The sequence below is a fragment of the Diadema antillarum genome, unplaced genomic scaffold, assembly GCF_040938485.1.
Source record: "Diadema antillarum isolate AM-2024a unplaced genomic scaffold, OU_Dant_1.0 scf00000044, whole genome shotgun sequence".
NCBI lineage: Eukaryota > Metazoa > Echinodermata > Echinoidea > Diadematoida > Diadematidae > Diadema > Diadema antillarum.
The window spans coordinates 1,245,586-1,263,335 of NW_027270933.1; the positions used below are offsets into that span (position 1 = coordinate 1,245,586).

Consider the following 17,750-nt stretch of genomic DNA (forward strand, 5'->3'; position numbering starts at 1 on the left):
GCAGTAGAGAGAAAGCAAAAGAAGAGAAACGAAGAGAAATTAGCATAGAGAGCAATGTTGTGTCCTCGTTCATATATGTAAACAATTTCTGTGTTAAATTTGCAGTATATTGTCCTCATACATTTATTGGAGCAAGTTCAATGTTGCATTTGCAGTGTAATATTCTCACACATTTATTTCTCTCCTAAACTACTTTGTTCTTTAGTGTATAGGGAGGGGGGGAGGGGGAGGGGAATGTCTACACCATTGCCAGCACACTGCACCAAAAATGCAGTAGAGAGAAAGAAAAAGAAGAGAAAAGAAGAGAAATTAGCATAGCAAGCATTGTAATGTCCTCGTTTATATATGCAAACAATTTCTGTGTCAAATTTGCAGTGTAATGTCCTCATACATTTATTGAAACAAGTTCAATGTTGCATTTGCAGTGTAATAATCTCACACATTTATGCAAACAAGTGCTGTGTTCTGAAGTGTATCGCGGTGGGGGTGGGGAGGGGGAGGGGGAGGGGCATGTCTACACCATTGCCAGCACACTGCACCAAAAATGCAATAGAGAGAAAGAAAAAGAAGAGAAATTAGCATAGGAAGCAATGTTATGTCCTCCTCATATATGTAAACAATTTTGTGTCAAATTTGCAGTGTAATGTCCTCTTACATTTATTGACACAAGTTCACCGTGCATTCGTGATGTAATATTCTCACACATTTATTTCTCTCCTGAACTACTTTGTTCTTTGGTGTATAGGGAGGGGGGAGGGGGAGGGGGAGGTGTATGTCTACACCCTTGCCAGCACACTGCACCACAATGCAGTAGAGAGAAAGAAAAAAGAAGAGAAAAGAAAAGAAATTAGCATAGGAAGCAATGTAATGTCCTCATTCATATATGTAGACAGTTATTGTGTCAAATGTGCAGTGTAATGTCCTCATACGTTTATTGAAACAAGTTCAATGTTGCATTTGCAGTGTAATATTCTCACACATTTATTTCTCTCCTAAAATACTTTGTTCTTTAGTGTATAGGAGGGGGGGAGGGAAGGGTGTGTCTACACCCTTGCCAGCACACTGCACCAAAAATGAAGTAGAGAAAAAGAAAAAGAAAAGAAAAGAAGAGGAATTAGCATAGGAAGTAATGTAATGTCCTCATTCTTATATATAAACAATTTCTTGGATGAATTTGCTGGTTTAATGTCCTCATATAGTTCTGTATTTCATTGATGAAATGTTTTATGTCTTTTTCTTATGAATTGCAGTCCACTCTGGCTAAGGAAACCCCAGTAAATGGAGGAAACAGCGGAAAAGATGCTCATGAAGATATGGAAGAATCTGTGGTAAGTAATACCTGCAAAGGGTTTCTATAGGGATCCTCAATGAATATGCTGATAGCTCAGCTATGATATGTCCTCGTTTGAATATGCAAACAATTTCTGTGTCAAATTTGCAGTGTTATGTCCTCGTACATTTATTGAAACAAGTTCATTGTTATATTTGCAGTGTAATATTCTCACACATTTTTGCAAACAAGTTGTGTGTTCTTTAGTGATTCAGGGGAGGGGTATGTCTACACCATTGCCAGCACACTGCACCAAAAATGCAATAGAGAGAAAGAAAAAGAAGAGAAATTAGCATAGGAAGTAATGTAATGTCCTCATTCTTATATATAAACAATTTCTTTGATGAATTTGCTGTTGAAATATTTTATGTCTTTTTCCCATGTATTGCAGTCCACTCTGGCCAAGGAAACTCCAGTAAACGGAGGAAACAGCGAAAAAGATGCTCATGAAGATATGGAAGAATCTGTGGTAAGTAATACAGTCAAACCTTGTTATAAAGAGCACTGATCTAACAAACTCTTGTTATAACAAGGTATTTTTTCTGGTCCCAACTCTTTGTATTCTATTGTATTTTATGCCCTGATATAACAAAGTTTTGAGAGAAAGAAGTAATTTCTCTGGTCCCAAGCACCTTGTTATAACGATGTTCCACTGTACCTTCAAAGGGTTCCTATAGGGATCCTCAATAAATATGCTCAAATTGCTTAGTAGTGATACATGTATGTCCTCGTTTTAATATGTAAACAATTTCTGTGTCAAAATCCATCCATAGAGATGATGCAGAAAATACCAAAGTTTAGGTATGAAACATATTTAGGGTTGACCATAAGTATGTGGCATTGAAAGTAAATTGAGACTTCTCAGACTTTCATGACATTTCTTCTGTTCCCCAATGTTGATTAAACATGTAAATAATTTGTTTCCCTCCCTGTTTTCTTTTCATTAAAATTTACTTTTCCCAGGGTTTGGTTTCTTTCAATTGTTAGATAACTAAGTGTGGTCTATCAGTAGATTCTAGTTCCGTGGGGGGGGGGGGGGGGGGGGGGTGCTGTAAAAGAAAGAAGCAAATATTTAAAGATTGATGTGTGTTGTGTCTGGTATCATGTCATAAAGTGACTTATAGAGATGACTCTTTATGGGGGGTATTAATAGAAATAGGTGATAATTATGAGGAGACATTCCTCAGCTATTTTCAGATCCAGCTTTGCTTGGCAAAATATTTCATTTTGATTATTGCATTTGCATTTACTTTGTGTTTTATTTGTTTCCATAGGAAGAAATAGATGATGATGATGATGATGCTGACCCAACATGGGTGAATCCAAGTGGAGTCAGCAGTGATGATTGTGATTCTGATGTCTTTCCATATCGCTTACCGCGTACATCCAGAGCAGCTCATCCATATGAGGCTAATACTAGTCAACCTGGCTTTACACATAGGTCAGAATCAGAAAACTATGCTGGAAATCAAGAGATGGACATACCGTGTACATCCAGAGCAGATCATCCATATGAGGCTAATACTAGTCAACCTGGCTTTACACATAGGTCAGAATCAGAAAACTATGCTGGAAATCAAGAGATGGACATACCGTGTACATCCAGAGCAGATCATCCATATGAGCCCAATACCAGTCAACCTGAATCAGAAAACCATGCTGGAAATCAAGAGATGGACATGGCAGAGAAACCTCAGGATATCAAGGTTCTAACAGCAAATAATGCAACTGGAAGGAAGTGGGACAAACGTCACTTTTGTGTCTTTTGTGAAAAAGACACACCAAAATTTGCCCGACACATTGAAATGCATCATTCCAATGAAATTGAAGTGAAAAGAATCATGGCACATCCAAAGAAGTCAAAGAATAGGCATAATTTACTTGAGATTTTGCGCAATAAGGGCAACCATTCCCATAATCTTCAAGTTCTAAGAGAAGGAAAGGGTCTGATCATTCCTTACAAACGACCAACATATGAAACAGCAGTGAAAGACTTCTTGCCTTGTACTCAGTGTTTTGGATGGTTCATTAGGAGTGACCTATGGAAACACAGAAAGAAGTGTGTTGGAAGCGAAAGAAAGGGATCTGGAAGTTTTCAGTCTCAATGTTCCATGATGCTGCCAATGCCAAAAGAAGTGCCTGTAAGACTTCGGGATGAGGTCTTCCGTCGAATGACTCATGATGATGTTAGTTTGGCAGTGCGGCATGATGATTTAATCATAAAGCTAGGTGCACAACTTCTGTCAAAGTTCCAGGATTCAGAAAACCATTACAACTATGTTGGACAAAAGTTGAGGGAAATGGGTCGGCTACTCCTTCAAATGAGATCTATAAGACCAGGCATCAACTGCTTGTCTGAGACCATTGACCCACAGGTGTTTGATGATGTGGTCAGAGCTGTCAACAATATAGCAGGCTTGGATGAAAGCTCAGGGAAGTATAAGACACCTTCACTAGCGCTGAAAGTAGGACACTCACTCAAAAAGTGTGCCAGGATTCTTATGGCTGATGCACTGAAAAAAATGGACACAAGTCAGAAAGAAAAGGCTGAACAGTTTGGTGAACTGTGCTCTATTGAATGGGCTGAGAAAGTTTCAACAGGTGCCCTCAAGACTCTGTACGCAGCAAAGAGGAACAGACCAACAATAATTCCTTTGTCATCTGACATACAAAAGGTGCACAAGACCATCCAGGGCCAGGTGCAGGAGTCAATGGCACACATCACAGCAGGTTCTGTAAGCAGGGAAGATTTCTCCAAGTTGGGTCAAGCTATGCTTGCCCAGACTGTCCTGTTTAATAGGAAGCGTAGTGGAGAGGTGGAAAGGATGACAGTAGAAAACTACAAAAAACGTACTGGAGAAGTCAACAAAGACGTTCTACAGGGCCTCAACAAGCTTGAAAAGGAGCTTTGCAAGAAACTGTCAAGAGTTGAAATACCCGGAAAGAGAGGGAGAACAGTTCCTGTGGTTCTGACGAAGGGAATGAAAGAAGCACTTGATGTTTTGGCAGATGAAAACGTTAGGCAAGATGCTGGAGTCCTAGAGTCCAATATGTACCTGTTTGCACGCCCAGGTTGTACCACACCGTATAGGGGTTGTGATGCTGTGAGAAAGTGTGCTCAGTCGTCTGGAGCAGAACATCCAGAAAACATCACATCCACTCAGCTGAGGAAACATGTGGCGACCATGTCCCAGATATTATGTCTGAAGGACAATGAACTGGATGTACTCGCCACCTTTATGGGCCACAACATTCAAGTACATAGAGAATTTTATAGATTGCCCGAGAACACACTACAGGTAGCTAAGATCGCAAAAATACTGCTGCTAATGGAAAAGGGACAGATGAGCGAGTGTTCTGGGATGTCCTTGGACAGTATCAATGTCAATCTTAATGGTGAGTACAAGTATTCTTAAACATCTTTATTCCAAAACACTTTTCCATTCTGATATACGAGTACAACATTAATCCACAGAGGCTTATTCATATATGCTGGAAGTATACATTCACCCGCATGTTCCTAGAGTTGTGGTAGTACAGCCCAGTGTAGTGAAAAAAATATCCTGGTTCATTCGATGAGGAAAAGGGAGGGGGAAGGTATCTAGAAACCCATGGAATGATTTTTGATCCAGTTTAGTTCTTTAGATCTATTGACAGTCACAGTAACACAGAGGTACAAATTTCAATGTCTGGGAGTATGACATCTTTTTAAGACATTGTACAGGAAATGATCACACCCACTTTTCGAAAGAGTGCTGAAAGGCAGTGTTTTAGTATTTTTCTTGTAAAATATGCATAGAAGAAAAACATACGTGAGAGAGAGAGGTGTGCCACTTTTGTTTCTCATTCCCACTCAGTTTCTTCGACTCTTTTTTCCTGTAGTAGCGTTGCAGCTCATCGCAGATATGTTGATTCAGTTGCATTTGTTGCTGAGCTTGTTGTTGTCTGTACTGGCTGATCTGACTCGGTTCAACACAGTCCATCAAGTCAAGACTCTCCTTGATCTTCCTGAAGAGTTCATACTTCTCACACCCTTGAACCAGAATGTAGAACGTCTCTTTGTCCTTCTTCGCCTTCTTTGAGAAAGATGTAACGCCCACCACTAATGTCACTTTGCTCCAACCTCTCGAGGGGTTTCTTCTGAGGTGCTTTGGACCTCTCAAAGGCTTTCTCTTCCGTTTTCCAATCCCTCCCTGGGCAAGCGCACACCCTGACATCCAACACCTGACGTCCAAGGATATTCCCACTCTTGTTGTCTAGTGTGAAGACCAGCTGGATCTTTCTCCTGTTGAGCCCACCTACACATGATGTAAAACATTTGAAGGTGAAGAGGTACTTGGAGTACTCTGTGCCCACTTGAGGTGCGGTGTATAGGGCCACAAGGCTGTGACGTCCAGAGGAGAAATCTGTATAGTAGGCTGTTTAGGGATCATTTAACATAATTAGAATGACAGCTACTGAAAGTGCCACATACCGGAGAATTGTGCTTTAAGTAGGTCAACCTTTCTGAAGTCAACTGTCTTTCTAAAATTTGAAACATTGGACAAATCCCCTCTCCCAAGTCTCTCATCTCTCTATTTTCACTGCAGAGTCGTGTGAAGAAGACGATGCCCCTGATGGAGATGTTCAAGAAGATGACCAGTCAAGTAGACGTAAGTTTATTTAATGGGCAATTCCACGATAACACTGTGACACTTTTGATTAGATTTTCACTCAATAAATGTAAATAATAAACAAACAGTGAGACTTGAGAACAAAGTTTTATTGTGTATCTATGACTATCATCACAAGCAACTTTGAAAAGAAAAGAATGAATAAAACTTCACAGTGATAAATGAGTTATGAGCTATTAATTAGTACCGTAACACCATGACGCAAAATGGACATGGATATTTGCGCACTTGATTTTCTGTCCAAACTCTGTGAAGTTAATGAACATTTTGAAAACTGGTAATGTTGAATGGGTGTATCAGAGACTCAATGACAATAACCAAGTAGAACCCAGTGAAAGAAAATTTTGATTGACAGTAGAATTGTGACTTAGATTATAACTAAGTGCACAGTAATACCGTGACTGTAACAACGTGACTTCAACAAAGTGTGTACAAACTGTATGTAAAATCTTATTGTCGTACTCACAACTCATATATTTTTCCCTGTAGGTAGTTAGAAGCAATCATTTACAGTGAATGTTTGACATAGCTGTGTAACACGTCAAGATAAAACAAGACATGATTGAAATTATAAATCACTAATAAAAAAACAAAATAAGGTAAACTTTGAACTGTAACACTGACACTTTGATTAGATTTTCACTCCATAACTGTATTAAAATAATAAACAATCAGTAAGACTTGAGAACAATGTTTTATTGTGTATCTATGACTATCATCACAAGCAACTTTGAAAAGAAAAGAATGAATAAAACTTCACAGTGATAAATGAGTTATGAGCTATTAATTAGAACCGTAACACCGTGACGCAAAATGGACATGGATTTTTGCGCACTTGATTTTCTGTCCAAATTTGTGAAGTTAATGAACATTTTGAAAACTGGTAATGTTGAATGGGTGTATCAGAGACTCAATGACAATAACCAAGTAGAACCCAGTGGAAAGAATTAATTGACAGTAGAATTATGACATAGATTATAAATACATGTTCTGTAACACAGTGACTGTGACACCATGAGTTCTGAAAAGTGTGTACAAAACGTATGTACAATCTTATTGTCATATTCACAACTAATACATTTTCCCCTGTAGTTAGTAAGTAGCGATCAATTACAGTGAATGTTTGACATAGCTGTGTAGCACTCCAAGATTTAAAACATGACATGAATGAAATCATAATCCACTTATAAGAATAACAAAATAAGTAAAACTATGCACTGTAACACTTGTAAAATATGCATAGAAGAAAAACGGACGAGAGAGAGAGAGGTGTGCCACTGTTGTTTCTCATTCCCACCCAGTGTCTTCGACTTATTTTCCTGTAGTAACGTTGCAGCTCATCGCAGATATGTTGATTCAGTTGCATTTGTTGCTGAGCTTGTTGTTGTCTGTACTGGCTGATCTGACTCGGGTCAACACAGTCCATCAAGTCAAGACTCTCCTTGATCTTCCTGAAGAGTTCATACTTCTCACACCCTTGAACCAGAATGTAGAACGTCTCTTTGTCCTTCTTCGCCTTCTTTGAGAAAGATGTAACGCCCACCACTAATGTCACTTTGCTCCAACCTCTCGAGGGGTTTCTTCTGAGGTGCTTTGGACCTCTCAAAGGCTTTCTCTTCCGTTTTCCAATCCCTCCCTGGGCAAGCGCATACCCTGACATCCAACACATGACGTCCAAGGATATTCCCACTCTTGTTGTCTAGTGTGAAGACCAGCTGGATCTTTCTCCTGTTGAGCCCACCTACACATGATGTAAAACATTTGAAGGTGAAGAGGTACTTGGAGTACTCTGTGCCCACTTGAGGTGCGGTGTATAGGGCCACAAGGCTGTGACGTCCAGAGGAGAAATCTGTATAGTAGGCTGTTGAGGGATCATTTAACATAATTAGAATGACAGCTACTGAAAGTGCCACATACCGGAGAATTGTGCTTTAAGTAGGTCAACCTTTCTGAAGTCAACTGTCTTTCTAAAATTTGAAACATTGGACAAACCCCCTCTCCCAAGTCTCTCATCTCTCTATTTTCACTGCAGAGTCGTGTGAAGAAGACGATGCCCCTGATGGAGATGTTGAAGAAGATGACCAGTCAAGTAGACGTAAGTTTATTTAATGTATCTTAGAGTTACACCTTGTTTGCACACCATCCTATTACTGATATTCAGTTACTTTTATATTTATATTGCATCTGGCATCATTTCTTTTTTTTAAACAACTGTGTCCTCATGATATTCAAATTAAAAGAAGTTAAATGTACCTAGAAATACATCTACTGACATCACAGATATTTAACTGGTTAGTGTAGTGTTTGGTCAGTAATCCATATCTCAAGGTTTCTCAAAGGAATTTGTGTCTTCCAAACTTCTTTATTATATATTCTACTTCATTTTTTGCCAATAAAGTACTTCATGAAAACATTGTACTTCATGAAAATATGGGTGTATGGTGGGTATCCCTATGTCTACATGTAACATATCATAAGCTGAAATTGAGTAAACATGTTATTAGTAATGTGTCATGCTTAATCTTATTTTGCTCTTTCTGTTATCTTGAAGAATGTATGCATGGCCTAAATTTTGTATGCCTTCGCCCACCAAAGGTGGGTGCTGGAGGGATTATGTTTTCGGGTTGTCCGTCCGTCAGTCTGCTGTCCGTCCATCTGTCCGTCCGTCCGTCGCGTTTTTGTTCTCGTGATGACTTCAGAACCATTTGACGAATCAACTCCAAACTAGGCTCATGTATGCATATGGGAGGAACAATGATCTGATTAGATGAGTGGGTCTCAAGGTCAAAGGTCAAAGGTCATAGAAGTCATATACATAAAAATGGGTTCTCACAATAAGTTAACCATTTGACGGATCAACTTCAAACTTGGCTCATGTATGCATATGGGGAGGAACAATGGTCTGATTAGATTTGAGGGTCATGAGGTTAAAGGTCAAGGTCATAGATGTCACTGTATACATGAAAATTGCCCTTTCTCACGATAATTTAAGAACCATTTGATGGATCATCGTCATATATGGCTGACACGGTGTCATTTGAATAAGACCAATTTCCTACTTTAAATGTATCCTGATACATTTCCCATAATTAAAAGTGATATTCATGCACACTGGAGTGGTATGGTGCCATGGTATATTATTTGTAGTAATCTCAGATATTAAATGCAATAAACAGCATTAAGTTGTGTGGAGTGATTTAGTTGGCTATAAGATTGTACTTTGTGTTGCAACTATTTTTTTTTTCTAGAGCCCTCAGATGAGAGGGATGGAACTAAGTTAAGCAAGAGCCATGGAATTGGAAAGAGATCAAGAGGTAACTATTAGTACATATTTTTCTGATGGTCCTATTTCAACTTGGAAAAAGTTAAAAGCAAAGAACATGTATTTAGAAAGTTTTATAGAAAAGTACGAATGAATACAAAGTAGTCCAATTAATATCTGGGGGAGGGGAAATGCTTTTTCATTGGCTTTTAAAAGAGGTGCAAAAAAAGGCACAATAGAGAAAGAAAAAGAAGAACGGAAGAGAAGTTATAAATTCAACAATGGAATGTCCTCCTTTGTATAGGTGAAAAATGTCTGTGTCATATTTGCAGTTTTGATGCCCTCATACTTTGTGCGAACAAGCACTGTGTTTTTTCTTTGCTGTTTAATGTCCTCATACATTTATGGCAACAATTTCTGTGTTACATTTCTGTGTAAGGTCCTCGTACATTTATGCATACTAGTTCTGTGTTTCATATGTAACATTAATCCAAACAAGAACTGTTATTTTTGCAATGTAATATCCTCATGCATCTATGGAAATAAGTTCTGTGTTACATTTCTGTGTAAGGTCCTCGTACATTTATGCATACTAGTTCTGTGTTTCATATGTAACATTAATCCAAACAAGAACTGTTATTTTTGCGTTGTAATGTCCTCATACATTTATTGAAATAAGTTCTGTGTTACATTCACAGATGAATGTCCTCACAAAGTTGTTCAGTAAAGTACTGTACTACATTAGGAATACAGAATTTCTACACAGACACATGAAATTTTGTCCCAAATATTTCTCTCGCCTGCATAGTAGAAGCGAGACATAGGCGCCGTTTTTAAATGGCGGCGTCATCGACATAAAAAAACCTAACCTAAGGTTAAGTTTTCGAATTTTTAACATAATTTAGAAAGTATGCACATGCACATTCTTTACAACTTTTAGGGATATTAAAGAATTTGTGTGATATTTCCATGTCACAAAGTCAAGAATGTTGCCATGAATTGCATAATGCAGGGGAGACTGCCAGTTGCACTCCACTTGTGCTAATTTATATGATTTTTTTTTTTTTTTTAATACCACAGCCAAACTAAATTTGAAGGAGGTGTATAGGGATCAGCGTGTGGTTGGTCGGCTGGTCCGTCCGATGCAAATCTTCTTCCTCAGTTTCTGAGCAATGCTCATAAAATTTGGCACACACATTGGTCTTATGGTGAAGATATGCAAGACCTCTTTTTTGAATGTGTCAGAAACTGCATTGCCATGGTAACGGCATATGGCAATAAATCAGGTAGAAATATTGCGGATCGAACTACTTCCTAATTTTTCAAGCAAGACGTCATGTTTTAATGTGTTGGAAACTGCATTGCCATGGTAAATTAATGTAGGATATTAATGGGTTGTTTTTTTCTTCCCAGAGCTCTCAGATGAGAGCGATGGACCGTGTGGGACTATGAAGCCAAGCAGGAGCCATCCTGTTGCAAAGAGATCAAAAGGTAACCATTACATGTAGTTCATATTTTGCTGGTAGTCCTATTTTAAGGGGGTGTATTTACTTATCTCTCGGTCAACCCAAAGGTGGTGCCAGAGAAATTGTTTTTAGGTTGTCCATCCATAGATCCATCAGCTTAACCTAATCTCAAGAACTGTTTGAGATTAAAACTTTGAACCTGTTCAAAGCATGTATCACCCTGGGAAGAAAATCTGGAGATCTAGAGTATGAAGGTTAAAGGTCACAGGTCAAATTTAAAGAAATTTCAGGTTATAGCTTCTTTAACCCGTTGCCTATGGGAACCGGGTGGGCCCTGTACAAAGTCTATGGGGATTTACAGAATATAGTAGTGAATGGGTTAATATGATATGTCAAGGTAGTGAAGAGTCAAGACAACATACCTGTCGCGCTATGTTCAGGTTTATAATTCTATCACAGTTAAGTTACGTGTGAATACACAGAAAGTTGACTCAGACGTGAATCCATTTTGTTTGTATTAATCTTGAAGACCTTATTGGAAGCAAAAATTTGAATTGACAAATTAAACACTAATGGAATGCTTGTAAGCTACAAAATACAACAATGCAAGTTTCATGCATTTTCACGGATTGCCAGCCGAGTATTTACTTTAGAACTCAAATTCACAAGCTCTGAAGATGGGCTGTATTGCATTGTACATCAGCCAGAATTCTCTGACATCATCTCATGAGAACTAAGGTGTGATTACTTGCGTTAGTATTGTGTTTGTTTACTAGCCGGTTTCACGCAACTTGCTACAACCAATGACGTCACAGGCTTTGGAAAGGAAAAGACGACTGGTTTTTGCCATTTCTGGTCGCTAGGAGGTGCATATGAAAATTGTGACTGTAATTAACATATTTGAGCATTATAGATAAATTTCTTCTTACATTTAAGTTCTTTAGCTCACAAGCTTTCTATTGATTTATAATAAGCCATTCTTTGAGGTTCTACTATAAAAAATTCAAATTCTTGATGTGGAAAATAAAAAATAATCAATTTTTTCAATGTAAAACCAATGTAATCACAGCCTTGCTCTCTCATGACATGATGTCAGATAATTCTTCTTCTTCTTCTTCTTCTTGGTAAGCCCACGTCCTTCACTGGAACATGTGAGGGGTGCAATGAAGCCTATATTTGAAGCTCGCATATTTTAGTGTTGCTGAAGCAAAATGCTCAGCTGGTAAGCGGTGAAAATGCACGAAACTTTCATTGTTGTATTCTACTTCTTAGCTTTCTACTGATTGGTTTTGCTTCTGAAATGGTCTTTAAAGAATACTGCATGGACAAATTACCGCCATTTATTTTGATTCTTTTACCAAGCTTAAAATACACCACACTATTAGTAATTCAAGTGGGACAATATAGGGGTTTGAAAAAGGTCAAGTGAAAAAATGATGAAATAATACCTACCAACTGTACCTGTTTGACAGAGACAGTCCCTATTTTTCGGGTTAACAGGAAGAGCAAATTTCACCCTTCACAAACTTTTTTTGTAAAAAAAAAAAAAATAGATAAAAATTTGTCCATAGTAATGTATAGGGAATTCAGGAATGTCCCAGTGTTTGACATTTTCTGAATCATTTGTCCCAGTTCCTTGGTTCCATGGTTTGCACGTACATATATGTGACATCTGTACATTACTAAGTAAAACAGATTTTGAAAAGTTTTCAATTTTAGTCGAATTTTTGCATCACATGTGGCTGTCCTGAAGTTATCAAATACGTTCGTGAATTCTTTTCACTCACCTACAAAAGCTCTTCTTTTCTTTTTCTTTTTTTCAGCTGAACGTATTACCTGGACAACAGCCCAACAGCATGCTGTGGACACATTCTTCAAAACAAATTATAGGACTTTCAAAGTCCCAGGGAAAGTAGAATGCATTGAGTGTCAAGAGAAATATCCTGTACTTGCGAAACTACCCTGGACTAAGATTAAATACAGGGTTTATAACATTATCAAACAAAAGAAACTAAATTCTCATTGAATTCCTCTTAACTCAATGAGGAAAAGAATACAAGAGCTATATATGTACACACACAAAGATATGGGTCGCAATTATTAGGGATCACCATGATGAAAATCATAGCTGCAAGAAATGGTTATGTGTATAAACTTCCATTGAATTATCAAACCATGAACAAACATTCCATGCACAATTGCAAATGTTTTGCATGACTAATTGTATTTTCTAAGAAGGTGTGAAAAGAAACTCATCACATGACACTTGTGAAAGGTAAGATATCATAAATTCATTGCTGAAATAAAACAAACATCACAATTGTATCTATCCTTCCTGAGAAGTATGGAAGTTATTGACATTAGATCTGCATGTTATACCATGGACTGCAATGGATTATTTGTAATCAAAGAGAATGTGTGTGTGTTTGCATTTAATTTTTTTAACAAAGTGTATAAAGGAGGAAAGCGTCCACTTGTGCAGTATACTACATCCACATTTTATAGATGTATTGTGCATTACTTGAAGCGGACATGTTTTTGTAGCATATCTGATATCTGTCCTAAGTATATTTGTGTCAAAGGTCAAACAAAATATTCTATATTTGCCCATTATTTGTCAATAAGCAATCATTGCCTTCACAGGAAGTGAAGAGGAAATAGAAGAATAAGGCATTCACTTGATTAGATTTAGGGTGAAATTGGCCTGAGGTCAAAGGTCAAGGTCGGATCATGAAATTTATCCGTTTACGCGATAACTCAAGACTGGAACGAGCAAATTTCCCCAAACTTGGTGCAAGGATGAAGTGTGATGGGGCAATCACTTGAGTAGATTTGGGGTGAAATCGGCGAGAGATCAAAGGTCAAAGATCATGGTCAAATCAAGAAATTTATCCGTTTACATGATAACTCAAGACTGGTGGGAGCAAATTATCCCAAACTTGGTCCAAGGATGTTGTGTGATGGGGCAATCACATGATCAGATTTGGGTTGAAATCAGCATGAGGTCAAAGGTCAAAGGTCAAGGTCAAAGCAAGAAATTTATCCGTTTACATGATAACTCGAGACGGGAAGGAGCAAATTTCCCCAAACTTGGTCCAAGGATGAAGTGTGATAAGGCAATCATTTCATTAGCTTGTTAGTTAACTCAGCTGGAGGCCAAAGGTCAAATCATGAAATTTATCCTTCAATGCAATAACTTCAGACTGGAAAGAACAAATTTCCCCCAACCTGGTCCAAAATGATGAAGTGTGATGTGGTAATCACTTGATTAGCTTTTGAGTGAACTAGGCCAGAGGTCAAATTTCAAAGGTCTAGTGAAATGCTCAAATTTCACCCATTTTCCACGTTTAAAGTGGCTCCATGTACTGTCCTGAAACTCTTTTTGTGAAAGCCCATTGTCTACAACATTGCACTGTTTGCATCGGACGCTAGGGAGCGTTGCTCAGGGAGACAAAATGTGTCAATACGATTAGGTTGTGAATTCAATTTTGTTTGTGTGTTATGCATGACGTGCATTTGATAGTTATAGGGACTACTTTTGAAATGTAGGAGAGCCCTTGTATTTGTTTTACTTTTTGACAATTCGTAGCTATTGTGTTTGTGTGTGTTACGATGGATATCGTATCGTTTTATAGTGGGATTTCTGGAATATAACCCGGATTTGGCTGGCATTACTGTTGGACTTGGTGGGGATGAAGTATAATGTTAATTCCCAAAATCTCAAAATGAGGCTGGGAATGCACTGGAGAAATACGGGCCAATTATTAGGAACAGTAGGGATTACCTTTTTACCTTTGCTTTTCTGTTAACCTCACAAAGAGACTGGGATGGATGCATTGGTAGCAGAGAGGGTTGGCCTTTGCGTTATAAAATTTATCTGTATGTTGCAATAGTGGATTATCATTTCTTAGTAGTTTACTAAGATATACGTCCCATTGCATGAGAGCTTACTGATATAATAACTTTGCCATTATATTAAGTACATGCACCATGGAAAAATTGATTTTGATTGCTTGCTGAGCTCTGTTACCATGGTAGTTACCATAATGGCAACGTTACCATGATAGTATTTATGCAACGGGACCCTGGAAAAAATCCATTGGGCATTACTGACATTATTTGTTCCTTTGTTTTGTTATGGTTTTTTTATTACGGTGTGTAGAGGTACCGTAAAATAAATACTTATCAATTTCTTGGTGCTTAAAGAGACACTGTGTACAGTCATTGGGTAAATGCTATGAAGATGATGTGATTTGTTTGTTAGGGATACATGTAATGTGCAGATTTATGTAGGTAACTAAGGTTTGTGGTACAGGGAATCCAGAATTGTTGGGATCAGTTAGGTAGCACTTACATAACTTCTTTTTCTCCCTCTCTCTCTCTCTCTCATTTTTAGGTAGAGGGATAGAAGTTAAAGAACAGAACATTAGCCTTGCATAAGTTTAAAAGTGGATATATGCAACACTAATTTTTCCCCTTGTGTTGAACCAATTATATGTAGTTTGCACATGAGAAAGTATGCTTATGTACCAATGTAGTAATCTGTTTAACTTGTCATTTATAATTTCTATGCTAGAGATGAATATTAAAAAAAGAAAAATCGGCCCTAGAAGACAAAGATTCTAAAAATATTTTTTTGGTTGATTTATACTATGCTTTTTGAGTTCTTAAAGTAAATCCTTGGTCGTGGACAACAAAAGCCATCACCTGGGCATTTTTTTTTTTTTTTTTACCCGATTTTTTGTAGTTGAAATTTAACGAAGTCCTTCTGTAAAGGGGGTTTTCAGGTTAAGTTACTTCTGTCCTTTTAAGTGAAATGAAGAGGTGATTTCTGGAGATTTTTGCATTCCATCAAGATTTTGTACATGTAAGAGAAAAGTTGTTTATACATTATGAATGCCTGACAGCATGTATGTCAAGTTCCTTCTTCCCTGTTGAGTTTTATTTTAAAAAAAATGTTAGAAAACAATCTATATGAATATTTGTAGTGGATGAATTTGCTTGTATCTGAATTCTATAAGTAAAATGGAACCTTGTTATGATAATCTCCTTATGATAGCTAAAATTACCTAATGTAAGATGCATTTATATTACTGCTTTTTTGTTTTGTTTTTTGTTTTTTTCATAAAGAACTGGCCCAGGGCCTAAACGTACTTGATACACGTTACACAGAACACAATGATTTTTTGTTCCTTTAAAGTATGGTTCCACCTTATTGAATTATTTCCTCATCTATTTGGCTTTTATTCTTTCTTTCAGAGGTGTTCCACTGTTAACTGAATCTCTGTCACTTGTCTGCTTGTCTCTACGAATAATTCTGAAACAGGCCAAAGCACAATAACTGTATTAAAATCTTAGTCTTATTGCTGTTCACTGGATTGCAGTAAGAATATTAATGATGATGATGTTAATGATAATAATAATAATATTCAAGATTCAAGATTCATTTATTTCACTCATCAGTATAAAAATACATAAAAGTGCACAGTTGCACATGATGATCATACATAATTATCAAGTACATACAAATCTGAATGAGTGAGAATCGAGATGAAAGATCATAAGGAACTTGGCTGTTCGACCCCAAAGTCATAAAAATCATACCAGGATTTCTGGCATTTACAACACACACACACACACACACACACACAAAGATGAAGAGGGGCTGGGTTGCAGAGAGAAGAGAACTGAGAAGAGAGAAAAGGAAGAGATAACTGAAGATGAGAGAGAAAAATAGAGTTTGGAAAATTGAAGAGATTATAAAAATGATAAAAAGAAGAAGACCACTGTGTTGTTTGAGATAATAATAACAACAATAATAATAATGATAATAAAGATAATACCAAAAGTACTCTTTTCAAAAGATACGAAGTCCATGGTACACCAAAATAAACAAAACAGTACAATGAGAAATTTAAAAAGGGATTAGAAAAGTTGCTTGTTTCCAGATACACGTACTTCTTGAATGTTGTGAGAGTTAATAAAACGAAACGTATGAGGACATTAAATTGTATAGGAAACACATACCGGGTTTGCAAAAGCTTCCGAGGACATTACATTGCAAAGGTAACACATATCAAGTTCGCATAGACTTATAAGGACATTAAATTGTACAGGAAACACAAACCAAGTCTGCAGCAACGTATGAGGACCTTACATTGTACAGGTAATTTACACAGACCGAGTTTGCATGAATGTATGAGGACATTGCATTGTAAAGGTAACACAGATCATGTTTGCATAAACTTATGAGGACATTAAATTGTATTGGTAACACAGACCGGGTTTGCAAAAGCTATCGAGGACATTACACTGTATAGGTAACACAGATCAAGTTTGCATAAATGAATGAGGACAATGAGTTGCAAAAGTAGCACATTCCAGGTTTGCATAACTGTATGAGGACATTGCATTGCAAAGGTAACATAGATCAAGTTTGCGTAAACTTATGAGGACACTCAGTTGTATTGGGAACACAAAACGGGTTTGCATAAACGTATGAGGACATTTCATTGTATAGGTAACACAGACCAGGTTTGTAAAAACATTCGAGGACATTTCATTGCAAAGGTAGCACAGATCAAGTTTGCCTAGATGTACGAGGACACTACACTGTATCTATAACACACATATCCGATTTACAAAAGCGTTCGAGGACCTATCATATGCGTTTAAAAAGAACATTTGTATGAATATTTATGAATGTGCAACATTATTTTGGAAAGGAAACAAAGTACGTAGGAGGACGTACAATGTAAAAGTGATTTACCAAAGCCCTATTGCATTATAAGTTACGATTAAACACTCAACAATAAAATTACCGATCTTTAAAAAGTGAGGCATGTTGGAGATTTTACGACTCAAAAGGGGGGCATGTTCAAGGATATATTTTTTAAAAAAGCGACCCATCTGAACGGCACAGGCCGGTATACAATATTAGGCGAGTGCTCCCCCTAAAGAATAATAATAATAAATGGACATTTCATTATGCTTTTCAATGTATAAATGCATAAACTGTA

General features: G+C 37.3%; 1 protein-coding gene across 1 annotated transcript; it reads left to right on the forward strand.

The window, feature by feature from the left end:
- The first annotated feature begins 3,384 nt into the window (after nt 1-3,384).
- LOC139713978 (uncharacterized) lies at nt 3,385-15,374 on the forward strand. Its single transcript, XM_071625704.1, has 5 exons — nt 3,385-4,726; nt 5,920-5,982; nt 9,252-9,317; nt 10,679-10,756; nt 12,555-15,374. The coding sequence occupies exons 1-5, from the start codon at nt 3,442-3,444 to the stop codon at nt 12,755-12,757; spliced, it is 1,695 nt and encodes a 564-aa protein (XP_071481805.1). The 5' UTR covers nt 3,385-3,441; the 3' UTR covers nt 12,758-15,374.
- Nucleotides 15,375-17,750: the final 2,376 nt, after the last annotated feature.

What these genes read in the sequence shown, in the direction of transcription:
- LOC139713978 (XM_071625704.1), top strand. Translation starts at nt 3,442, where the DNA reads ATGATGCTGCCAATGCCAAAAGAAGTGCCTGTAAGACTTCGGGATGAG. An exon ending in AGATGACCAGTCAAGTAGAC is followed by an intron (nt 5,983 to 9,251) that starts GTAAGTTTATTT and finishes TTTTTTTTCTAG; the next exon opens with AGCCCTCAGATGAGAGGGAT. An exon ending in AATTGGAAAGAGATCAAGAG is followed by an intron (nt 9,318 to 10,678) that starts GTAACTATTAGT and finishes TTTTCTTCCCAG; the next exon opens with AGCTCTCAGATGAGAGCGAT.